The 27,091-nt window shown below is 37.1% G+C and overlaps 1 protein-coding gene across 12 annotated transcripts in view; it reads right to left on the minus strand.

Annotated features, from left to right (window-relative positions):
- The window catches only part of EML1 (EMAP like 1), a 131,830-nt gene that overhangs the window by 15,122 nt on the left and 89,617 nt on the right, over positions 1-27,091 (minus strand). For 4 of the 12 annotated variants that reach the window (XM_074584019.1, XM_074584017.1, XM_074584018.1 and 1 more), the window contains 13 exons: positions 26,571-26,705; positions 21,628-21,656; positions 20,247-20,273; positions 17,868-18,098; positions 16,927-17,056; positions 12,578-12,727; positions 10,488-10,557; positions 8,515-8,625; positions 6,054-6,149; positions 5,389-5,523; positions 3,827-3,926; positions 1,337-1,491; positions 1-126 (listed from right to left, as the gene is read on the minus strand). In XM_074584019.1, the coding sequence (XP_074440120.1) occupies positions 1-126; positions 1,337-1,491; positions 3,827-3,926; positions 5,389-5,523; positions 6,054-6,149; positions 8,515-8,625; positions 10,488-10,557; positions 12,578-12,727; positions 16,927-17,056; positions 17,868-18,098; positions 20,247-20,273; positions 21,628-21,656; positions 26,571-26,705 (1,495 nt within the window). The remainder of the gene's footprint in view (positions 127-1,336; positions 1,492-3,826; positions 3,927-5,388; positions 5,524-6,053; positions 6,150-8,514; positions 8,626-10,487; positions 10,558-12,577; positions 12,728-16,926; positions 17,057-17,867; positions 18,099-20,246; positions 20,274-21,627; positions 21,657-26,570; positions 26,706-27,091) is intronic. The other 8 variants (XM_074584026.1, XM_074584022.1, XM_074584023.1 and 5 more) reach the window with 2 other exon arrangements.

Below are 27,091 nucleotides of genomic sequence, written 5' to 3' on the forward strand. Positions count from 1 at the left end.
CTGGGTAATTGGGAAAAAGTCTCCTGATAGTGTGCCCTGTAGGACGAAGTTTCTAGTGGTTCCTATTAATACAACGTCCCCTTTTCCCTCTGCTACTGTTCTTATTGGACCAAACTGCTCTGGAATCTGTGGTCACAACAGACAAACAGAGAAGTCAGACAATTTTTCAATTTTTAAAGACATATGGCCTAGCAAATGCATTTTAATAAGTGTTGCATAGAGAAGAAATTAAATGGATGAATATATATGCCTGACTTTCAAAAGTTTATATCAACTTGCATCAGTTTGGTAACTGTTTTTATAACACTAGAAGAAAAGATATCCTTATCTACAGCACACTCCGTTTGTACAGATGAACTAAGTATTTCAACAAACAGAAAAGGTTCCTTCATGCTGTGTTAACTCGATCATATTTTAATTGCAGCTGTGATGTCAGACTAAGCATTTCTACTCCGAGATAGCGTCAGGCTTTGTATCGCTAGTACTTCCTTGCAAGGAATGTTGCTTTAATTGCAGCCTACGTTCTGAAAGAGTCAGTGCAAGTCTCCAATATAAAGTTCAAGAGAAGATGTAAAATTTAAAATACGAAGGAATACCACTGTATGAACAAATAAAAGAAAAAGAAGGACGCCACAGTTAGAAACAGCACAACAAGCGTGTAACTTGTGCTGTGGTAAAAACCAAATTACCAAAACAGACATACCATTCCAGTTGCATATACATTTGCAACATTTAATAATATATAGTAGAGTTGAAACCCTTCCTCAGAGTTTTATGCTGATTGTTCTCATACATTCAGTCTGTAAACAGTCATGTAGTTTTGTCCAAACAAATTCTGCTTTAAGCTTTTAAGTTTCTACATAGCAACTAAATTAATTTTTGGAAATTCTTTTTTAAGAAAATGCAAAACCCGACAGTACTCAAGAAATTAATGAAAAATTGTAAGTACTAAAACCCCCAAAACCCCTCACATCATTTTGGAAAAGAGGAAAGTAGAAAAACATTTTAATATTGTAATACTCTGAAACGAAAACGACCTCACATTATTATTTGCAAAGAAAGGAAGAAATAAAATGGAAAAGTACGAATAGAAGATTTGTTTTCCAATTACAATAGATCTTAAAAAGGAAATATTATGTTAATGAATAGGCTATCACAGGAATGACCTAATGACTCAAATTTTATTACATTTTACCATTGATTTGCTTTCCCACAGAATACACATCCATAAGAAAAAAATTGATTTAAAAAGCTCTGTTCAGAAGACAGCAAAAACTTCATTTTGGATAGCAGAGTCATTTCAAGTAAGGTTTTCACCTTTCATCTTACACCTCACCTCAGTTTTGTGAAGTTTTTGGTAATTTCCATTCCAAGAGATCAGCTTTCGGTCTTTTCCACCTCCTGACACCAGCGTGCCATCTCTCAGCATACACAGCGCAAATATTCCACCCTCATGGGCCCCCTGAACTGCGTGGCTTATTCTGTTGGTACCTAGATAGATCGGAGAAAAGATATTACTACTGAAACACTCAGCTTAACAGCTGAGCTTAAAAGCTTAATAGCTTTTTCCCTCATTTTTTTTTTCTCCGTTTCTCTACCTATCAAGGATTGTATTTAAACAACGATAATGGCGGGCATGGAGTGTTGCACAAAAATGCTCAGACCCACAGAGGAGACTGATTTAGTACATCTTAAGAACGTATTCCCCCCCACAACTCAAAAATTAAAAGTATACATGCTCACACTGTCCAGTTCAAACACAAAGTAAAATAGGTTCATTTAAACCTTTCATGGGGGCTTAAGCCAAACCGTTTGACATCACATTTGTCCTGCAGTAGCACTACACACCTTATCAACAAAGAAACCATAATCCAGTCACTTGTTATCCTCCAAGGATATTCTCCAGCCTCCAGACACCAGATTTGCACCAAAACCTGGCTAAGCTAGAGCTCTTTGTACATCTGGCAGAAGGTGCCAAATCACTCTCCAAAAGAGCCTGTACCTCTTTATTGACGAACTTGGCTTGTTCGAGTACCTTCTCAGACTCAAAACACCTTCTAACCGACTACATTGGATTAAATATCTCTAATTTGATGAGACATTACTATCGGCTTGGGCGGTCAGAGAGCTTTCTGCAGGGTTGGCACTAGATGGGGACAAGGACTGTGATGGTTTAGTGATGGTTTTTATCAGTGTTAGGTTGATGGTTGGACTAGATGATCTGAAAGGTCCCCTCCAACCTAGGCAATTCTATGATTCTATGATTACTAGGGATTCTATTACTGAAATGTGCACTTTGCATCAAAGCTTGGCTAACTTTAGCACAAGCGAGGATCTGATGCATATTAGGAAGAAACCACTGCTTTTTCCTTTATAAATCCCATGTGCTTCTACCCACATCTATGGATATAATGTGTCAGTTACAAGTGATTTCTATTAAGAGAAGTTTTTTTAAGGGTGCTCCAAACTGGTGGAAGCAGCCCTTGCTTGAACACACAGCTCTGAGTCAAAAGTAGTAAAGACACAGAAAGTAGGCTGTACTAAGATAGAAAAAACAATAACAGCATTTTTGACCGTCCCAAAAAACTGGCAGAGGTGAGGAGATCTTGCGGTACACAAACAATTCCCTTTCAGTCCTGGGAGAGAGGACAGAAGAGGCTGCTTGCAGTCAAGGCAGAAATTAGTCTACCAGCACAAAGGCAAACTGGTCCCCAAGCACCGCACTGACCCTGCTGTACCAGGAGCTGCCAAGATCACCCTTCTCTGCTGGTAGTCCCAAATAACAACCAAGAACAAGGAGGAGATAGGACTATGCAATTTCTAAACTCCATTTGGAAGGAAAAGTGTTCAAGAGCCTTGCTGTAAACTGCCATAGGAAAAAGAAAAGGGGAAATAAGAGGAGCTGAGTTACAAACACCATATCCACCCCCTTCCTCAACAGTAGTGTATTGGTCAAAAGCACAAGGAGATACCTGGCTGATAGTCCTTGGATGAAAAGAAGTCTACAAAACCAGCTCAGTAAGGCTCAACTGTGTAACTGATTCACCATGTTGTTTCACGGGTCTTATATCTTTTGAGTATCTTGGGAGAAGGCACTGAGTAAATAAGAAGCAGCCGTCATCCATATCCCTTCTTCCTTTACTAATAAGGTCTCCTTTAGGGGATTCTCCTTATTCCTATGCACGGCATCTCACACACTAAGTAAATACTTAGGATGTTGCTGCTCTCTGCCTTCTGGCAGGCATTGCCTTCTGCTGCCCCGTCCCCCAAAAAAGTCTTTTCTTAAGTAGAAAACGCTTTTTAAGAAGTTTGTCCTATCCATCTGTTCTTTTGAAATAAAGCTGAGGAATTCAATTAGATCTGCATACATTTTAGCTTGACTTCCTAGAAAAACAAATAAAGAGATTTGTTGTGTTTTTAAAAGTGTATGTCAATAGGCATAACTTTTGCAAACACTACAGAGCGACAGTACAGGAGACTGGAGATCATTGATTACATTAACAGTGTTTCTTACTGTCACGTTGATTAAGGAAAAGAACTCTTCCTGCCATTCCTTCCATCAGTAGAAGCCATACGTGCTGGCATAGCTCTATGATTAAACATATGACCACAGGGAACACGTTCTATAGAACTTTGTGCTCTAACAGTCAGGTATATGTTCTGTAGATGCTCATACAGGAGAATCCAGACATAATTTGCTGGCTTGGTCTTGGCAAAGAACTCAAGATAAACAAAATTTATTCTTCTTAAAATGAGAATACAGTCATGTAAAAAATTCAGAGTCTTTTATAATAAAATTTCACTATTAATTTCAAGCTTGTCTTACCTTTCCCCCAAACCAAAATGTTTCCACTTGAGTCTCCTGTAATAGTATCACCATTTGCAGAAAAGGTCACACACAGGACAAACTTTGGCTTCTCTTGTTTCTGCATGGTTACGAAAAACACACACTCACAGCAACACACAACCCATTCATTTTAACTGTACGCATTTGAGTAATTTAGTTTAGCCTTATAGGGTTCCATTATTGTTTAAATGTCTACACAGGAGATAAACATGTTCCTACAGTCTAAACAGTTAATCTGTGCAAGGGCAAAAGATGCATCAGCTGAGGTTGGCGGCCTAATCCTGCACCCTTTAATTACGAGTTGCAGATAGAACGAGTGAGAAGGCCTGCCAACTTTTAACATAAGACCAGGAATGCTCCGAGATAAACCCAATCCTCCAACTACCCCATAATCCCAAAGGCTTTAAGTATTTAGAAATGGCTGCAGATGCAAACAAGCTTTATTACAGCAATTTTTAACTCCAAAGTTTCTAAGAGAAAAGTATTACTAGAGAGTTTTGCTGCAGTGTAAGAATTAAGGAATCATCTCTTGAAAGAATCCTAAGTTTCCGTAATGGAGACGTTGCTTTGAAACCCTATACATTTAAAATACTCACAGCAACAAAAAAGTGAAATATTTAAGGGGACAAAAAAAAAATCACTAGCTAGTATCTTCCAAGGACATTATTTACAATGTTTGTTGACTACCAGTATGTATGGCCTCTTTCTCCCTCAAACTACAAATGTTCTCAATGAGGGCCACCACACTTTCCCATTTGCAACAACCAGCGAGAATAATAGAGACAGAAATCTGCCCAAGTAGCTTAGAAGTTAAAAATGACTGAAAAATACAATGTAACAAAGTTTAAATGCATTATTTCAGCATCACCTCCTGATTTCACACAAAGTCTATAAACTGACATTGCAAAAGAGTTGTTTTGACTATACTTGCAAGCCATGGCTCCACAAGCAGTTAACTGGGCCCTACTGGAATTATCTGCAGTCACCGCAGACCCTCCATTGTGCATGCAACTGCTGTAGAGCTTAGTCTACATTTAAGAACAAATCAAGACCTTGAAATGAAAATAGTATTTACCAAATAGTGGCCAGCTCAATCTGTTTTTGAATTACATATGCGTGTGTATCTGAGCAGAACAGAGGAGAAGAATGTTCATATTCACATCATTTATGGGATTTTGCAAGTCTTTCCTCTGACAAAATAAAAAACCCTAGCATATATGACTCTCTACATTATGTTTTTTTCACCCGGGGTACACGTAGAGAGTTTTATGGTAATTTTATTTGAGGAGGGGTAGCATAAGGAATATAGGAAAAGGAATGCAAGGAACAAAATGGTAACTGCATTACTAGACTCCATTGTGGAAGTTTTACCCATGGAAAAATTCTGTGTCATACCATGAATGTTACCTGAGTTTCTGCAAAATTTCAAGTTTAATAATGATCAGTTGTTTTGATTTACTCGAACCTTATTAACCTTTACTTCTGTACGATAGTACCATTACTATAAACTACTACAAAATTAAGGAAATATTTTATTTTACCTCAAATAATCCTTGCTTTTTAATAAGGGAATTCCCTTCCAGTGTCCAAAAAGAAAGGTGTGATTTTCCACAAGTAACTATTATATTTGTATCAGTAGGGTGAAAATCTGCAGCAAATATAGCCTCATTAGAGCACTTGGAAGGAAAAAAGAAAAACATTGTATCAAAATTTAAAATTCAAAGAAAACAAAACAATATGAAACAGTTCTCTAGTTAGATAAACTGATCAACTCCTTAGATAAGCAAAATTCTGAGCTATTAATTTATTAACATAGTCCGGAATACTTTGGCAGAATACTTTTGAGGTCAAAAGATTTTATGTTTTTTGTAAGTTAGTATCAAAAGTTATCCTTCAAAACTGTGTCAGATAACGAGAAGTTCTACACAAAAGATTAGTTTAAGACGTTTCATTTCTGCACATACTCCTATCATCGCTGCCTAGACTTTTCCAATCAATTCTAGAATGACAACAATAGCAAAATTAAAAATAAAAAAGCGCTATTGGGATAATATCAACAGAGACAAAACATTCTCTTTCTTCATGTTCTCTGCCTTTTATAAAGTGAAAGTGTTAAAAAGGCACAAAAAGTTAAATAAAGACATTTTATGACAAGAAATCCAGATTTACAGACCAGCAAGTAGTACAAGATATCTTAGTACCACACCTTGACATCTGCCAGCTTTTCTTCTTTCTGCCAGTCCCACACAGAAAGTACGTGGTCGTTTGAGTCATCCACGGAGCACAGGCTGCTTCCTCCATTCTGAAGCAAAACATGGAAAATTGTACTGCATCCCCCAACCAATATTAGAAACATACAAATACACGTACAAAACAATTAAATATTTCTGTGTAGAAGAAAGTGAAATATTTACACTTTACCTGTTGTACTTTTAAGTTATCCCATAGTTATCCATGAAATATGGTAATTCATTGTATCATTAAAAAATAGGGCTCAAAAGGGATCTAGAAGAGGAACTCGTGCAAACTGCAGACAAGCAGACTTTGTCAGGAATGAGGCAGGTATCTCTCCTTATACAGTGATTGAAATTCCCAAGGCAAACTACACATCACTATCTATGCTATTAAGAAAGTTTTTCCTCATAATTATACTGAGTTTCTTTCTTTACAATTTAAGCCAATTAATTCTTGTCAGACCTGCCATGGACACGCGGAACAATTTTACTCTTCATATAGGAATAATGGATCAAAATCAGAGAACGTAGTAAGAAATTAGGAAACAACTTATTCCTGGCAGGTGTCTTTTTTATAGTTATGTCTTCTATCAGTCTTCCTAATCTTAATGACCGTAATTTCTTTAGTCTTTCTTCATGTATCATATTTCCCAGATCTCCAGTCAGTAGCCATTTTTCTGCTGTGTGAATCCAAAGCCTGGATGAGGAGCTCCAAGTGAGACTCCACCTGAGCTGGGGGGAACTGACTGACATCTGTCTCACTAGTGATGGCCACTGCTGTACAATCATCAGGTCTTTTTCCAAACAGCAGCCATCTGGAAGGTAGGTTTTGGACCATTTTTTCCAATCTTTGGTGTTCATTCCTAGACACGTGTCTCTAGTGGAATAAACTACCAAGTAATGTATAATTGCTTCCCAACCCATCCAAATACAATTTTTGTATCCTGTTGCTCCTGGCATCAGCTGTATTAGCTTTGACTGCAGATGAGCTTGCTGGAACAGCCTGAGCCTGTTGTTCCACAAGCACTCCTTTGGCACCAATGCTGACACAAACAATCCTTTCTCTGCCACCCCGAGCTCAGCCGCTTGTTCCTACCTCGTGATCGGAGCCACCACAAGTGTCTGGACTATCACAGAGTGAGCCTGTTTGGGGAATGGATCCAATTTGGGGGCAGAAAAAGGCCCAAGCAAACTCCATTTCATTTTGCATATATAAAAGGTTGCTTGGTTGTTTTCCTGATGAATCAGGCCCCTAATACACATCTCAAGCACAACTGTGCCAACACAACTCAAGAGGTGGGACAGAGATGGGACAAAGTAGCCTGAAGAGAGGGCTGTCTAAAGTGAGATAAGCAGTACTGCTATGGGATGGGAGGTGATGCTCAAAACAGGCCAAGCTACGACTGTGACATCACAGCACAAAGCAAACATATTGAACGTTTTCTTATGGCATCTGCCAATAGCAATCCTCTGTTATTGAGTACATATTTCTTCCTACAGTGAGATATGTACAGAGTATTTGCTTGCTATTTACTGTTGTTTATCTTTCAAAGGTCATCTTGACCTGTGTGGTCTTTCACCTTTGTATTCTTAACCAGCTCTACCAATTCACTCTTTTCTACTTTCTATAAAATACTGTTCACCAACAGATTTCACGTACTCCTGGAAACTTTCACTGAAGAACACTTTGCCTAAGGAATACACCTCTTTAAAAATGCTGCCGAGACAACCAGACAGCACCGCATACACTGCTTATGGATTCTGTTCTACACAGAGGGTTTCTAGATTTGTGTGTGTCAGGTTACAAACTCACATTTTTATATGGGACTTGCATGCCACCTGTGTCATCTTTTTTTTTACCTCCCTGATAGATGAGTTCGAAGGATGGTGCCAAGAGGCTAACAACAGGATTCTAATTCTTTGCAATCCTTTATCCGTATCCTTCGCTGCTTTCAAGCGAAAGATTTTGCTTCTCCTATGGGAACTCTAATTTTTTAAATCCAAACCAGAGGTACAGGCCATTGTAAAGTCTTTCTTTAGTCATTCTTTGACACAGTGTAGGAGGTTAAAAGCTGCTGCGAGAATAACTGTTTTTATCCAGGGAGAAGCACAATGGGATGACCAAAAAGAAGAAGTAAGGAGACTAAATTTTTGAGAACACAAGTACTTCTGCCACTGCTTGTCGCTGAAGAAATCAATTGCATTTTATGGAATGCATAAGGTAGACCGCCGAGACTGCTGAGATACCGCTAATCTTCGTAAAGAAATAAACTGTTGTAAACAACTGGCCTGCAAACTTTCCTCCTCTAAAGAGGAAGCTGAGAGAAAAGACAGCTCAGTAGTTTGTTTTGCTCAAGAAAGCTAAATTTCAAAAGACTTCAAAGACCTGTTGAGCAAACATTCTTAATACAACTATTCATTTACTTTACTTACAGATTTAGAAAAAGCAATGCAAGTAACAGCTCGGTCAAAAAACCCCATTCCGATGACATGCAGTGTGTTCAGAGTTACAGAATCCCAGACTCGCACGTGTGGTGGCAATTGCTGTAAAATAGACACAGAAAAAACAGCTGAAACCATGGTGGAAAAAAACCCTTTGGGATTTTAAAAAATGAGAATACATCAAAAAACTAACATTTTACCACAATTTAAGGTACAAAAATTATCAGAACTTCTCTAGAGTCATCCATGTAAGCACAGATACTCTAAAAATGATTTGCTGATTAACGTGCTTAGGACCAACATCTGGGACTGACTATCCAGAGTGCACAGCACGTCAAGTTTCGCTGATCTCCGTTAGTTCACTGAAGTTAACGGGCACCGAGCCATTCTTCATTAAGTGAAAACTGTTGATGACCTTGAGACATGGGCCTTACTGGTAGGTCCAGAATCATCAGTTACACTGTAGCAACCAAGATAATTCTGATCAATCTCAAACAGCAAGTGCAACACAAAGATTAAGGATTTCTAAAAAGTTAATTAATTTCAGTGTCATAAAAATGGCCGTAGAAAAGAACTGTACGACTGCAATCAGAACTAGATTTCTTCTTGTACGTGAAATTCAAGGTATACATAATGGCTCAAGATCAGCTCCTTACGAAAGTTCAGTGGTTCCCCCTCCCTCCCCTCTTGCCTTTGACTTCTGCACCACAGCCAGCCCCAGGCAGGCTGAACCTCGGGGAGACAGAAATGCTTCTCAAAACCACTAGAGGGCAACCCCAGGAAGTACTTGCTCATCAAGTTTTACTTGAAAAACAGGAGTTTAACACGGGATCATCAACCTTTGCAGGAAAACAACAAATGCCGTGTTTTACTTCCTTTCCCCCCCTCGCCCCTTCCCTTTCAAATGAAACAAACATGCTTTATTACAATATCAGGGGGAAAAAAGCAGCAGACATCAGTCTTTCTTGCTCATAAATAGTGAAATTGCCTTTTAGCATAAACAATATATTAAAAAAAATAATCGAGGCTACCCCAGCACCTCAGTTATATAAATGGCTTTATATAAGCTTACTTATATACTGCATCCCCTCAAACATCAAACCTTTAGATTTTATTTCCCAAATACATTGGCAAGTAATTGTATTTATGATTTATGAAAATAAATACCACAAATTTCTCCAACACACAATAAAAATTAATAGTTTATGTTACTCAACTAGGTCATCTTTACATAAACCTGTATTGCATAACTGGGATTTCATTTACTTAAAGTAGTTATCATATGGATAATTTATTTTTATCCTAAATTTCTTCTTTGACATCCACCAAAAAGTCTGGCTGTGACATCAGCTGCACACTCTGCTGAGTAACTTTCTCCTCATGCTTTTCTTGCCTCTGCTTGTAGCCATTCTTTCTCACTTGTCTTAGCTCTTTGGAGCCACGTTCATCTTACTCCGTTCAAATAAATTCCTAGCCTACAGCTAAGCTTTACGATAAAACAGGTAACAATAGAGAGAAAAATATTCTTGCCTAGATGATGGCAAGAGTAATTTTTTTTTTTTTTTCAGCAAATAACCCAAAGCCATTCTTATTTGGTAGTTGTGGTCAGAAATGAAGTGGTATAGTGTAAAAGTTAATCTCCGCTGCTTCTCCTCCCTTTCCCCACATCCCTCTGCTCTCTCAGGTCTCCTCATCCTTCCACGTCTCTTTTGGAGACCAGCTCCAAATTTACCTTCTGGTCAACCAGTCTGGGTAAGTAATGGGAAACCACTGACCAATCTTGATAATGGAACTGGGTAACTTTGATATTATGCCATAGGAACTCTAAATTAAGTTTGCTTCTCTTCAGTCCTGAAATGTAAGGCCAATTTAACTGCAACATGGAAAGAATATAGCATGTATCTTCTGGATAGCATATTCTTGTGGAATACAATCAATTGTATGTCAGCAAAAGGGTCACTCACTTTTCCATCCTTGGATGTCCCTGCAACTTGACCTGTTGCTATAGTGATCCTATCAGGATGGACAGCCAGGCTAAAGAAAAGAAAGAGAGGCCAAACTTGAAGCCATTTATTACCTATTTCATTAAACTTTTACTTAAGCCTGTAATAAATAGCCTTATTTTAGTCATATCAAACACACAGCATACATGTAAACATTTAAAAAATATAAAACCAGAACTGAAAAAATAATTCTTGCGCTCTTTTATTAGAAAAAATATTCCCTTGTGAACAAGGTAGTTATTTGCTTATGCCCTAATATGCCCTAATACTGTATCAAACAAGCCTCTGTCTAACTTGTCGGGATTCATCTCACCTAGATTTAAAGTGATTGCAGTCTATAAGGAGTTTACAATTTGCACTAGTTATCTAACTTCAGATAGCTCTAATGGGAGGTTGTAGAGACCTGGTCAGTACAGTCAATGCTGTCTAGCAACAATCCTCCAGAGCAAATGTTTGTGCATCCACTCCAACACTGCTCTTCAGACTGCACTGACCAGATATTCAGTGACTCTTATAGTCTCTATAAGAGATACCAACTTCTCCCTAATATTTTTCAAAAGGTTAACAAAGTCCTTTAGTAAGCAAGAATTACGATACAGAAAACTGGAATTGAATGGTGTGATTTCGAAAATTAAAACTGAGATTTTTGAAACCTTAATGAACATTAACTAATGTCTCCAAGAAATGAAACAACCTAAACTTTGTATTAAATCCTGGAGTACAGTCTACTTCTGCCCTAAATCCTCTCTTAATTCTTTTTTCACTGCAGCTGCTTTGCATACACTTGTAGAGGCAAATTGCCCTGCAAAACGAACTATGGCAATAATTCATTCATCTTTACAATGCAGAAAAGTATCCTCTTTCTAAGAAACCTGAAAGCTTTGAAATATCTAGAGTCAGAACATTTGAAAGAAAGGAATGAGATGGAACAAGTCCAAGTTAAAAATCTCCTTGTAAAAGAACAAGATTATACAAATAACTCAATTTTATGAAACACGCTCAAAATGCAACCAGATTTGGTTATCAGGCCTATTTTGGGCTTTCAAGGGCAACAGGTGTTTCATAATACTTAATCTAAAGAAGGGACGTCAGACTCGTTTCATACATTAGGGCCCATCAGATAATCTGGGTGCTCTTTTTCAGCTACACTCAGCAAGCAGACAGATACCCTCAAGGTAAACCATATGTTTATTTAGATGTAAATTTAATGATACTGGTATTTCACGACACCTAGTATCCCCTAAGCTTGAACACAGCTAAATCACTTTGAAGCCTGAGCTGGCGTGCCTGCACGGCAGCAGACAAACCAAGCTGCTCAGGACTAGCCTACAGGATATCTGCCATGATGTAGATATGCCTGAAGATACCAGGAAGACCGCAGATGAGATTAAAACTGTTTTGTTGGTTAGATTGAGCCTAGAGACACAGGTGAAGATGAATAATTCCATCCTACTTAAAAAGGGGAAGGAGAAGAGTCTAAAGAGGTTGTTAATTTTAAATCATTCTAAAAACAGTAACAAAAATTAGTAGATCTATAGATTAAGTCAGATTTCTATTTTTCCGTATTCTCAATGTTAAAAGTATATTAATTATGGAAAATAAATTTTCTCAAGTAAATACAAGGAGAAATTGTTAGCAGCTTAGAGAATCGAGCAGGAACTTGGAGAACATCAACAGAGCAATTGCATATAGACACATCCAAACGAGGTGGCACAGCACATACGGCAGCACAGACTTCAAGGCAGGTTTCACAAGGAAACTCAGGCCCTGTTAGGGACATATTTGGATATCCTTAGGTCTGTGCCACCACATCCTGACACCAGTTGCTTCGTGTGCTGACTACGTAGAGCTATAACAGACATTTGACGTCCTCACCATGACTACAGTCAGACCTTTATTTGATTGTGCAAATGCATCGTCAGGCGTAAGGACCCAATTTATGCAGGACCTAGAAGTTAAATCACTTGAATTTTCAAAAATACATTAAAAGAACAAAACATCACCTCCCATATACTGCTTTATGAAGAAAAAAGAAGGATTAGGTGACTTACCACTTCACATCATCATTATGACCGGTGTAATGTCTCTGAAGTTGCTCTTCAACATTGAATAACACAACTACAGATGCGATGAAATATACAGTTTCGCCCGTTGGAAGAAGATAGAGATTACTGCGACAGTCCCGACCCCTATATCCATAGCTAGCATGTTGGTCAAGCTGCAATAACATTATCTACCGATTAAGAGTGTTACAAATGAGGAAAAACAAAATAGCTTTTCTGCCCCTATATTTCCTGAAATCATCATCTCTTGGCTTGAGCACAGCTTTGTCGCTTGGCATCCTTCAGAACTCCCTCCCTTACTACTGTAGAGAGCTAAAGTGCTTCACAGACTGTGAGTTATTGAAAACCTGTATGTCCTACAGAAAATACATGGTAAAGATGACTGGAATTTGTAGAAAAACTACCCCTTTAGCATCCTCTGGAATTTGCTAAATGCCAGACTAAACTAAGGCAATATTAATTTTTTCCCAAGTGTATTTACTATTTACACTGCTTGACTAATTAAAATAAAAATTTAGACTTGATGGAAACGCTAATAAGTCATCCAGTACATCTCCCTGCATTACATTAGGATTGATTGCATTACCCTGTGTGCAGGTTGATTGATTTCATTATTCTGGGCATTACCAGCCAGATGGATATGAGACCGTAAAAGGGTTACGTCACCCGTTCCAATTTATTTTTGTAGTATTTAAAAGGCAGCGGCCCAGATTCTGATGCTAGTCATATCAACAGTAATCTAAAATTAATCCAATGAAATAACTGGAATTAATCCAGAAATAATCTCATTTACGCTGAATGTTAATTCAACCAAATTATGTAGTTTTATTCTTCTGAAGAGTCATTAGGGACTACAACTATTTTGGCTTTCCTTTTTTTATGGGAACGGAGAGAAACAGCATTAGCAGAATCTTGGCAAAACAGAAGTACATTCTAATTCAGTCAATATGGAGAAACTGGCTGTGATAAATATATGGAGAGGTACTGAAATCCCAATTATACAATATTAAAAAGATATTTGTGCACTATTCTCTGAGTCAATGATAACCCAGTCAAACTAAAATACTCAATATTAACATTATCCAAGAAGTAAGGACTATAGTCCTTTTACTTCTAAAATAGGAATTTAAGTAACAGCTTGCTGGTTTTTTTTTTCTCATAAATGCAACAGAAGTAGCCAAGCATCAAAAAGTGCATTCAAAAATACAACTTTGGACTCCCAAATTGAAATATTTCAGCCAAAATTCCTTCAAGTTTGAGATATTTACATTTGAAGACATGAAAACAACAAATATCATCAAATTCGAAAGCATTTACAATGAATTTTGAATCTGTCTGTAAAGGTTAGAGTTCCTCCTCTAGATTGCAGGACAATGCTTTATTTGTTAAAAATTATTTTTCTCTGTAAGGCCAGATACCATTACCAACTGAGGCCAACATAAAATTTCCCTAGTTCAACAATATATAATAGTTTATCATGAACTAGCAGTTAAATTTAGCATAAGGAATTGAACCTTTTAAAAAAGTTAAGTAAAAACGTTACACAGACATTCATAAGGAACAAATCTCTGTGCATAAAAATAGCTATTAAATGGGAAAGATTGCATTCTTTAGGGAAAATCTCCTTTCTTTACAATTCTTCCTGTGAGGAACAATGCCGCATTCAACCCTCAGCATGATTGCTGTTGTCAAACACTCCGTTTCTTTCTATCAGCCTTTTTTCTCAGATGTAAACTCCTGGGGTTGACCTCTCCTTCTCCTTACGGTTTCCCACACTCGGATTCGGTGGCTTCAACTTGGATTTGGTGAGTTGGCACTTCAGGGAATGTTATCTTGACCTTTTCTTTTCATTTGGCCTGCGGCCTTTGTTTCAAACCTCCCACTTGCCAAAGGAGCCGGTCTCAAACGGATCCATGCAGACCACAGCTCCCACCCTGATGTCCCCAGTGTGTGTGTGTGTGTGGGGCTTTACCACCTCTGCTCCGGCCCTCCCTCACACTTCATCACTCAGCATTTTCTGTTTCGTCACGTCTGAATAAATCTGATATGGTCTGAACCTTTTTCAGCTTACCCAGATAACTGCTAACATAAATATAAAACCCCTTTATGGTTCAGGTACACCCTGAAATCTACACGCATCAGGTTTGTTTTTTTTTTTTCTCTTTCTGTTTCTCCTCATAGTCTGCTTTGCCCTTTCCATTTGTCCATTTCACCTCTGCTATCTGGTTTCTCTATCCCTCTCCTTGCATTATGAAGCATTTCTGGCTGTAATCCCACAGCCAGGCTGATTTGTCCACTACAAAGATGTTTTCTTCTCCTACTCCACTCCTGCCACGCTCCAAGCAAACAGCTCAGCTCCTCCAGCTTCACTGGAATGAACCCCTGCAATATTTCTTGGGTTTCTGCTATCTTTGTCTTTCTCCTTAAATTATTTTAAGCTCCTGTCCCCAGCTTTTCTCCCCAGCATTAAAGTCTGCAAATTGGGCTCAGGGTCGGTTTTGGTGTGGGTTTTTTTTTTTTATTTTTTGTTGGTGTGGGTTTTTTTGTTTGTTTGGTTGGTTGGTTTGTTTTTTTAAGCCTTGTGTATACCCAGTCATTGGTGTGACTTTTCAGTATGGATATGATGATTGGGTTTAAACAGCAAAAAAATTAAAATCTGAAAAATAAATTAGCACGGTATTTTGGGAAAAATATGTTTCCTCCTCAGTAACCATTCAGTTAGCTAGACTGTTTTTATTAATTCATACCGTTTCTATTCATAGACAACCTTTATATATAGGATTCTGCTTGGTATACAGACACACACCTGGAAGGACATGTGGATATTCAAACTAAAAATAATACTCCATCTGGCAAATACTCAGCCATTTAAGTAAGCATAAGTGAGAAATAACGAGACTGAAATCATGACCTACTCTAATTATCATTTCTTATAATAGTCTGAAATACTAACTTCAGCTTCCACCTACACACTGCTAATGACAATCAATTTTGCTTTGTGGTTGCATGTTTTGTTGTTTCAGCATCCAAACACTTTCTCCTGTATCATCCTTAGGCCCCTTACAAGTGTAAAAAGACATCGTTCAATTCTGTTGTGATATATGGTGACAGCCTGTACAACAATTAAACGGTAAAATGCTGCAAGCAGCATTTATCACTCTAATCTCAGCTGTTTTATGAATTCTGTGGATTTTTTTGTGTTTTTTTTTAACTCATTTTCAGTTATTTTGGTATGCATTATCTATGCAGTTCCAGCAGAGTGAGGTAGAACCCACAGGCTCAGCTGCAATAGGAATAATAAGAATGGTTACTAAATCTGTCATTAATCTCTTGTGAATACAATGGGACTTTTGGAAAGTCTCTGTGTGCATTCTGAAACCACATGCAGTTCTATTTATACAACTTTGAAAAAGACTATATGCAGCCTGTCTTCTATTTTACGAAGACAAAGCAACTTCCTACTTGCACTGTTTGGGACCCAAAGAAAAAGTTGTCTTCTTAAAATAGAAAACCTTATGAAGACTTCATCTCTCTAAAGATAGTGGATATTACAAATAGACTCAGATCTTGTTGTGTTTATATTTTATCTTGAATCATCTATTAAATATACTAAGGTTATACAAAAGTGAAATGTCATTTCTTTTTTCAATAAAGAATATTTTCTCATTATATTTAAAAGCGAAATATGAAAATTTCTGTATGTAATGGAACACTGATCTCTTTCAAGTTAGAATTCTCTAATTATGCCCGCTCACAGAAGTCAGTGGAAAATTCTGGTTGTTCACGATTTATGGTTCTTGAACACAGCTTAAGTTCAAACATTATTTTATATACAATATCTTATGAATTTTATTGCTAAGCACCTGTCAGTTACAAAGAGCTATTCAATTCAGGTCTTTTTCAAATACTGAAGTTGATTATAGCATCCTCTAAAGGACAATGGCGCACATTAAACACAGTTTAAAATGATAAACAACTTCTGAGAATCAGCAAAAAACCCTGAGCTTCTTTTATGCATACTATAATTAATAATCACAGCTCACTACATTCTTACAATATGCGTAGTTTAATCTCTAGCTAATTAGCATCCTTCGGACTTAACCTTCAGGCAACATTTAAGCAAAATCTGTCTTAAGCTGCCACCCTGTACTTCACAAGGTGCAGAACAGCAGCCTCAAGAAATTAACATCTATATCAATGGAGCGTCGCTTCACTATTGAAACAAACCCTATGAACAAAGATCTCTAATTTCGCTATACTTCAGCTCAAAAAATGATTTAAAACAAATCACTACGAAGTGATTGCTTTCCAGTAGTCCTCTAGCACAGAAAGGATACACCCATTCCAGTTTAAGTCTCTTGGCTGGTAGTTCTACTTTTGCTTCCAAATTGTAAGATTCCACTTGCTCTTTGGGCATGTACATGGTAACAGGACGTCCACGAAGAAACATTTTTACGTATCCTTCCTCTACAAAAGGTCAGAAACGTTTAGCGTTACACAAAAACACCATCAGTGGAGAACTCCAGTGCTCCTCCATCCCTTCCCACTAAACAGTTTGGTGCGTTACAATTACAGAACGACATGCAATCTCAAACTTAGAGATCAAGCAGGTTTGGTTTTGGTTTTTTTCCTAAGTCATAATCACTAAGCAGATTTTTGTTTTAAACATACAAAGTCCCTTTTTCCTCTAAATATTTTGAGCAGCAGAATTAGAACTAAACAATGTCATGAAGAACTACAAAACTGAAAGGAGTGAAAGCGAAACTTTTTTTGGTGAAAAACATTACAATATTACAGTTTTAAAATATTAAAAATAAATGGGAAAACATCAAAGATTACAATTAATGCAGAAGTGCCACTTAAAATTAATTTTATTTTTTAATCAATATTTACAGTGGACCATCAGCATCTAAAGTATTTTCCAACACTCAGTTGCATTCTTTGCATCTCAGTCTAAAGATACGCTTTACACTTGATACAGTGTTAGAGATACATTCGAAATAAGGAACACAAACAATTAGTATAAGGAATCATGCTGATGTACATGCAGAAAAAGATATGCGCTTTAAGAATTACTAAACATTGAAAAAGGAATGACAGCATTGACAGCACATTAAAAGAAAGGAAAATGACATACAGGAGAGAAGCTACAAAAACTGAACTGGCTGACAGAAGTAAACATTTCTAGAAGAAAATACTAAAAATACTGTGTTGAACTGGTAAGAAATATTTTTGGGGAAGAGAAGCAGGGATTAATAACAGATCTGGAAGTACTGACTTGGGGACTTCATGGGGCTTATAAAACTAGGAGATCTGGGAAATGCCATGAAGGTCTGACTAGGACTTTTGGGAACTGGCAAGGCCAAAGTGGGTGTCCTGTGAACTTCTGGTGAAGTTTGTCCAGATTCAGAACGTGCTGGCTCTTGCTGCTCCATCGGCAGATCAAGGGGTTCAGCCTTGTTCTCATGCGAATCAAGCAGTTTTGGAGTCAGTGACATCTGTAGAGTTACTAGACAGAATAATCGTGGGCACAGAGGAAACGGAAGGGCAGAAGTAACAAAATCATGTAAATGAAAAAAAAATTATACACTTTAGGATTGTATAAATTATGCTATGAATTGTTAAGTATCATTACAACTATACCATTATTTTTTTAATTTGAAAACTAAGGCTTTATTTTAATTGGAAATACGCATATGCTACAAATCCTGACTAAATGACTAAAAATTACTGGTTGAACAAATAAACATCATAGCTATGCTGTATTACCTAAATATATGTGTGTTTTGCCTTTAGACTAATTCATTTGGGAAAGAGATCTACCTGATCTGTCACAGTAAAGTTACAGCTAGGGCTCTCCAGCTTCATTTACAGAAGTCATACACATAATGAAAACAAAAGAAAACTGAATGATAAAAAGAAGCAATAATAATGGTAAAATAATAGTGACGGATGGAGTTTAAGATGCCTGTTAAAATGCTAGAATATTGGAACTGTTTTTAAAAACTTACTCCAATAGATCTGTATTGGAAAATAAACTATAGAGGCTAGAGCATTAAATAGCAGAGCATTCCAGCACTATTTGTATGCGCATGCAGCATCTATTTAATGAGCTTGAAACACATGCCAATAATACTGATACTGGTGCACTGGAAGTCAATAGATTTTCAGCAGTGACAACCACTGACTGTGCCTATCAAAGGCTGGGAATGAACAGAAGTTTAATTAATTGTACTGTTTTTCTCACCTGAAATTTACGGGACTCATAAAACTTGCATTTAGCCATTTACAGTAGAAGTATTTGATCTACTCACTCAAAACTCCTTTTTAGAGTAAATAGGGAGAAACAGGTACTTTTGGGCAAATTCATCACAATTTAAAGCAAATGTCCAAAAGCAAGGATAGTAAATTATAGCAAGTATATTATAGCAAGTATACAAGTTATGCCTTCAGAATGCCTCTTTCTTTCTACTCACTGTAAAGAAGAACTTAGGCTGACTAGGTCAGGTACAGAAATACATATTGGGTATTTGTTCCTAACTTTTGGTAATATTAATTCCACCTGTACTCATTTTTGTTACTAATTGAAATATTTTATCTAAGTAATCTACATCCCTTTCTTTGTACTTTTCTTAGCTAAGTTTTTAAAGACAGCAAAGTTCTAAACGTGAAGATATAGATGTAAAGACAGACAATCATCAAACTACAAAGACAGACCAATGGTGAAACTTTAAGACAAATGTATCTTTTACATCTGCAATTTTGTAAATTTGAAATTGTTATTGAAAATGACTGCAAAAATGAACAGTCAACTGAACTGCAATAAGAAAGCACGTGAATGCCAGTAGGATCTGCAAAGGAGACCACTACTGATTACAGGCATAAAATTGTACAAAGAATACACAGAGGCAGAAACTCTCCAAAAGACTTTCTTTGCATTGTGAAATTTTAGATTTGTTGCAAAGCTGAAAGAGGCTGATTAGTGGGAAAAACTGTTAGGATTTAGCTATCTCTAAAAAGCAAGACAAATCTGTGATTCTATCACAGATATAAACATGCGTCAAAAATGTGCATATTTACACTATAGTTTAGCTACAGCTTTAGAAAACAATATGGTATGTTTACCAAATATAACTCTGCTTTATGACATTGAGCAAAAAGCACCGAGAAATTAGTTGGGGGCCTAGGTCTGCTTATTTGACATTCAGAAGAATCTACAGTCTACTCAGTAAGAAAAAGCAAGGGGAAAACCAAGGCTCCTATAACCATGTTAGGCTAACAGCGAAACAGCCAACAAAGGGGCAAATTCTATATGAATTTCAGCAAAAGTGCAGAACACCATTTCAAACACAGTGAACATCCACATGTTGCCATATAGCTCTCTCAACATATTTTTTTTCTAATTCAAATTCTTCTGAAAAAGTCCACAGGGATCTAAATTATAACCCGTGGTTATTATTAAAGTGCACCCGAGGGTTATAATTCAGTAGACTGTATAATAGATGGTATAATATTTTTGTTTCATTCAAAAGAACTAGGAAAGTTTTAACATTGCAAAATGCACACAAGTTAGAAAATAGCTGTTTATCCATTGAGCTTTTATCTCACCAGTACCGTTTTGCTTCGAGAGCTATGAGGTTTTGGAAGTGAAGCCTACCTTTGCAGTGTGTCACACGGCGCTTCCCTTGTGATTACAGAGACAGAGACAGAAGGGCTAGATAAAGATGTGTTTGAATACAATAAACTCACTAAATACCTGCTCTACTGCCTGCCCAGCTGTGTTCTGCTGGAGGCTAACCTGCTACTTGACAAAATACTGAGCCATACTCCATGCTATACATTGGACAATGTATATTGCTCCATTACGCAACTAGATGCTCAAAGTAAGTAAAAACCCCAGCATTTTCTTAGAAAAAAAAAATCATCAATTTCGGTAGGAATTTTGTCCAGGTGAGAGGGGTAAAAGTAGTGTCATATCTGTTTAATTACTGATCTTTATCTATGGGGAAAGTGTCAGGAGAAAAATTATTCCAAATACCTTTGCTTACACAGCGCAATGGAAGGAGAAATGTTATGCAAGAGAAGGATATTCTGCGCAAATCAGAAGTTTTCTTTTTCATGAAAGGGACATGAACCATGATTGTATGGTCAAAAGAGACTTCAGTGCTTACTTAGTTTTATATATTACTGAGTTCAAAATCAATTATACTGAACTTGTAGCATGGCTCGAAAGCTTTGTTGGATGCTGATCAATCAGTGCAGTACACAAAAGATTTTCTACTATTTTAGCTTAATGTACAATTACTGTTACAGAATTATACACAAAAATAATACGATACATCTGATAAAACAATAGGATTTTTTTCCTTCCTTGTTATGTTAAAAGACAGGTTTTCGTTTAATTGTCTTTGTTTTTTCAGAACAAAAATAACTGTTGTATATACTATGCGGCTTCATATCTTTATCGAGATTGTTCAGAAGTTTGTAACTGTCTAATGACAAGGACAAACTCTGCTTTCATTTATAACTACTATTTCACCTTTGAAATCTTTTTGTTGGGATGATACATAGGTAGGAAAAAATTAAAGTGATTTTCAAATTACAGACAGACTTCCAAAACACTATTTTTATTTGTAAGTTGACACTGGGGCAAAGGCATTGGGACAGATATGGCATTCTTTAACAGTAGTTGAGGGCTCTCTTTTATGACTAACATGATAGCATCATAGCTGGAACTTGGCATATGCTTTAATTAACAAAACCTTAATACTGTTTTGATAGGGAAGACATATATAGGATAAGAAGATATGGCCTTTTTCTTCCTTGTCTTCTTACAAAGAATCCTAACTGTAAAATAAACCTACTGGGCCAATAAAAACTAGAGCAAACTGATGAACTTTTTAAAAATATGTCATCAGCAGCCTGTAATATCATGTTTAGAGTCCCAATACCAGTTTCTAGACATCCACAAGGGAAAAAAAAAAAATCTATTATGTTGTCACAGATGTTATCTGCTTAAAAATTTTAAAAGTTCCTACCTGCACTGAACATTGGTTCCTTGGGTTTGCTGTGAAAATAATGAAGAAATTTCTATTTTAAAAGGCATACATATACACTCTGCACATATAAAGGTATGACTATAATATAAAATAAAAAATACACTATAAAAAATATAAGGTATTTTTGTGCGTGTATACATCAATAGAAATACTTTTTCAATTCAATCATTTACAAGGTAAATTCCCAGGCACACAGTTAAAACCAGTATACGTTGTGGCTCCTTTGATGGCAGCTGTTAAAACTTTTACATTCAATTCTCCTTCCATTCTCAAAACTATAGATTTTCCTCTAGCAACTACCAGATCCTCTTCCCTTGCAGAGTCAGTCCTGTTACAGGAGAGCACAGAAACTGGTCATGAGTAGCTGCATCAGTTTTGGTTTCCAGTCAGTGAGATTTGTTACTTCAAAGCAGTTTACAATTGTAATGAAAAGCTATTCCTAGGATATAGTATTATATTTTATTATTATATTATTATTACTATATTCCCATATCCCTAATGACAAAATATCTCTGCATGCGTGGAGCTGGGGGGGCTACTGTCTCAGTGCATGTGTGGGCTTTCGCTTACTTTTTGGCTTTGTTCTCTCTGGATTTAAGAAGCAAACCAAAGTCGGAATTCTGCTTTTTCCAAAGAGTTCACATAAAACATGGAATAGCCCAATTGTTTCCTGGTGAATGACGGTACTTGGTAAAACGCAGAAAGCACATATCCATCAGGATTAAAACGTCTTCTCTTTCTCACTGCACTGCTCCCTGGAAGACAACCTGAAATCGGGTTGTCTTTTTGTCTTGAGAAAATATCTGGCAAAACACATGAAGCATGTGGAGAAGGCAGAGGCAGAAAAGCTGAGGAGCTCTCTGACCAGAAAGAACCAATCTTTTTTCAAGAAATGCCAGTCATTTGTTTTCTTTGTCCTTTGCCCCTGTATAATTAGGCTTGAGGGCGTTGTTTCTGATGCGGCATGAAAGGGATACAAAGCTATATTACGCAGTGCTTTTTCCTCCCAGTTCCATTTTCTCTCTATCCAGTAAAACTTTTGAAATATCAGATTGCTGTGTATGTTTCTTAGTGTGATCCCAAAGGGGTTAAAAGCCCTGTCATTCTGATGGGGAAATGCTGAAGCATGAAGCACCCCCAGAGCTGTGATGCCGTCTCCACATCCACTCCTAGACTGCAGCGGGCAGATAAAGAGAAACCAAAAAAAGAAACAAAACCATACTGGATTTCTGCACACAATTTTTTCTAAGCATAAAGGATTCTCTCTCTCTACAAGAGAAGTTTTAGCAAATAATTTCACAGTATTTTGCCTTTTGCCTTGATTTGACAGTTATATGGAGAGTAATGCATTTACTTAATGATAACACCAAACCAAAACAAAAAAAAAAATTCTACTGATCCTACCCACCAATTTAGCAACTTTTCATAATATCAGCCTTAGTATTAATCATGCATCAAAATACATACTTCAAGCTGGCATACACAGCTAATCTCATCCAGATAAACAGCATGACATGTTGCCATTTTTAACACCAAGACTAGCATTTTCTCTTATGAATGAAAATATTTTTAGAAAATAAAAACTTTATGGGATGGAGCACTAGCCAGAAACGCTGCCATATTCGAGACAAAAGAGTCCCTAGTTCTGAACAGATCATGCTGACTTATTCAAGCTAATCAGGCTAATGTGAAAGGCTGATTCATGACAGTAATAAACCAAATCATGTGTACTTTCTAATTATACAAACCCTAACCACACACACAGCTCAGAGCTCTGACTACCCTTTTTCTTTTTCATGAACTTGAGTCACTTCCTACTTATCAAACCCTTGGGAAGGCTCACCCCTGGCTCACAGCCACAGGGAGTTGGGACACTCCATCGTGGCATGGGAGATTACGGTCATCTCCTTACTCCTTATGCTTAAAGCTTCTTAAAATAGCTTTCTATAGCATTATGGTTTTGCGTAACTGCCTACAATTCTATATACTTTGAAAAATGATACTTTCACCATGGCCTTTTTAGCCTCCTGGCATGCATTCTGCTTTAAGCTTCATCTACAGACCAGACATAGAATCATAGACTCAAGTTGGAAGGGGCCTATAAGGATCAATGATACAAGTAAGGCCATGAGTAGATGGTTGTGACATGTTCTCCCTCACTCTATCACACGTACATTTAGCTTAGCAGGACAGAATTAGCCCCCAACGTACAGGATCCTGCTCATTTTTCTTCTAGTCCCATGACTTGCTTTATATTTAGCACAGCTGGTGGCCCAGCTTCAGCAGGAAGCACGAGGCCAGTCTTTAGCCAGCCTCTCTCACAGGATAAGGACCCTCTTCAAGGAGGTGAGAGCTGTGGTACTGACCACCCTCAGGCTGCATGAGACAGAAAGCAGGGAAAACTCTCTACTCATACAATGACCGTTCTCAGAGTGGCACCAGCATCACCAGCTAAGGGAATCTAACGCACGCTCTCAATTAGTTCCTTTGGATACCTCCATGTTATTTAAATATTGCATCACTTGTGTGCTGGACCTCCTACCTGCCTCCAAAGTAAGTGATTTCTGCTCAATGCTGTTGCTCAACCCTTTGTGGCCTAACAACTGCAGAATGACATAACTATTGGGTTTCTGTTAGAATAGTATGAAAAAATTAAAAATGCATCTCAAGTACCGTGATCAACTGTAGAGCAGAAACAAAACAGGTAACCATTACTTATGTCGTAAGGTTTTTGTTTCTCAGCTATTTTGGAATAAATTTTTAAGTGTACAGTACCTCCATGTAGCTGCTAGAGGTCATATCTTTCCTTAATTTAAATGAACTAATTAATTAATATTCTCAACTTTATTCTTTAGTAGCTAATTTCAGATAATTATCACCTTATGCATGTAGCAGGAACTCAGGGATATCCTCAAAAAAACAGATTTTGCAAAGCACTGTATTTATATTTTGAAAAGTATATCTTCTTCTGCACAATACACACAGAATTGGCCTTTGGGGGACTTCATCTAATGAAATTTTTTGTACAAGATAAAATACATGGAGAAAGGACACCGCAGGATCATCATATGTTTGTTAAAATTTATTGAAAAACTACAGTAAATTACTACAGTAAACAGGAAAAGTAATGACATTTCACCATTGGTAGGTGAAATATTCCTGTTCATATTCAAGACAAGTCTACCCATCTAATTATAGAAGCTTAATTTTTTTTAACAAAAAGTTTCCATAAGAAATTTGTTTTGTTTATATAAAATGGGATTATTTTTTTTTAAATCTATGAGGTGACAACAAAAAAAGGCTGTTACTATAATTTGATAGTGCAATAGAGTAGGAAGTTATACATACATGCAAAATAAAAAGTAAAACCTTAGAAAAAATCCGTCAGCTTCAGGAGATCAACACAGAAAACAGCAGCTCCCTGTTAATGACTTCACTGAGGCAATATAGCTGCATGAAGTTGTGCACTATTCCGACACTTCACAGAATTTCCAGCTTAAACTAAAAGCAAACTTTTATCTTCTCAGCAGTCCTTTCATTGGATATTTATGGCTTAATTTTGCCTTTTAAAACTTTCAGGCTCGCTCGCCCCTAAGAGTGTTGATATTTAGGGCTCTCCTTCAGCTGTATTCTATCAAATGTATCAAGGTGCACATTCCTTGTGCTAGAAGGATCTGAGATGTTTAGTAATGACTTTGTCCAAGTCTGCACATGCAGAAAGAGACATGGCTCCTAAGTAATCCAATAAAATATTGATTTTCCTCTCAAAAGTAGCAGTTATTTATGGATTACTTACAGAGTTAATTGCTACAGTATTTTTTTTTGCAATTATATTTCAGTCTTTTAGGAAATATAAAGTACCAAAGTCTTATAAACAAAAACAAAACCACACCTATTTAGTTATCTGTTGTTTATAATTATTTTTAAAAAAAAGAAAAAAATCCTATTCTGGGAAAAAGTCAAATTGCCATAAGTACCAGAAGATCAACTTCTGCAGAATTCTGTCAGCTTATAAAACTGTACCATCAACACCACTTTTTGCACAGGAAACTGGAATAGGACCAGCCAAATGAAATGGCCAAGACTAAAAGCTGTCTAGGAAATACAGGAAAGAACCAGTTGACCAATACCAACAATACTGATACACCTCAATGAATCAGCTATTTGCTCAAGACCATCCTAAGTCTGAAACCTTTGGACAAGACATTCTCTTTTCTTTGGACTGCTGGCGGTACAGAGAAGCTTTGTCAGAGACAGACATCACTTTATTCCAATTCTTTGGATAGCACTGGCAGGTAAGCCTCTCCCTCCATTTGTCTTTAATCTGACCCTCAAACCAAGGCAGTCATTGCTCACAGACTGGCTGGGCGCAAGTCAACATGTGCAAAGTCATGAGTGATTGCCTTCCATCACTTGTTTTGTTTTTGATTCCTCTTTCCTTCACTGTTAAACTGCCTTTATCTTGATCTCTGAGTTTTCTCACTTTTGCTCTTCCTAGTCTCTTCCCCCATCCTGCTGGGGGAGAGGGAGCGAATGGCTGTGTGGTGCTTAGCTGACAGATGGGGTCAACGCACCACAACCAGGATCTTGAAGTAGTACATGTCAGGAACTTGAAGACCAAGGGAAACCACTAAAATAATGCAAAAGGCATGTTTAATAGTTACGAACTTTTCCAGGTAACTCAAGGTTCTCACATTGTTTATGGTTTGGAAATGAAGCAAACAAATTTGATCTAAATTTGAAATCCTGTTTTATCTGCAATGTTTTAAAATATGTTTTTGTCCAACTGTTGGAGCTTTTTATAAAAAAAAAAATCTCCCAATATTTGCTAAACTAGAGAAACTAATTTCACTAAAGAAACTAATTTCATCATTAGGGCAGTAGGCAGAGAAAGGAGGAGATAGCTATTTAGATCACATTACCTTTCACTGTTCTTTTTACCACTGGATGAACTGCTGGTGGATCCAGTGCGGTTGCGACTCCCTTTGGAATCTCCATAGCTTTCCCTCCGACCGCCAGGGGACACACGCTCAGCTGAACTGGTTCTCTTAACGGTGCTAATAAAAGAAGCAGCAAGTTTTACAGTGGCACTTGTAAAAGCACACATCTCCAAGACAAATAGTTTTGAATAACGTATCAAGTAGAATGCTGACCCTAAAAGTAACCACAACTTTGTTTTTAATCATAACTTGATTTGTTAAAGAGCCTACATAAGAGTTTTGCTGAGTACCTGGTGCAACAGACAAACATACTGCTTTTTCCTTATTCATAAAATACAAGATGGGCTAAACCAATATCATAGATTAAGTTGCAATATCTAATTTCCGGTCACGTTTCAAACCTCTGACTACCGCTCCACACTTCTGAAATTCTGGATTCTCTTAACAAGAAGTGAAAGATGTAAAGAGAAAGCGTATTACCCGACACCTCCAGCCAGACTACA

This window comes from Larus michahellis, chromosome 4, assembly GCF_964199755.1.
Source record: "Larus michahellis chromosome 4, bLarMic1.1, whole genome shotgun sequence".
Classification (NCBI taxonomy): Eukaryota; Metazoa; Chordata; class Aves; order Charadriiformes; family Laridae; genus Larus; species Larus michahellis.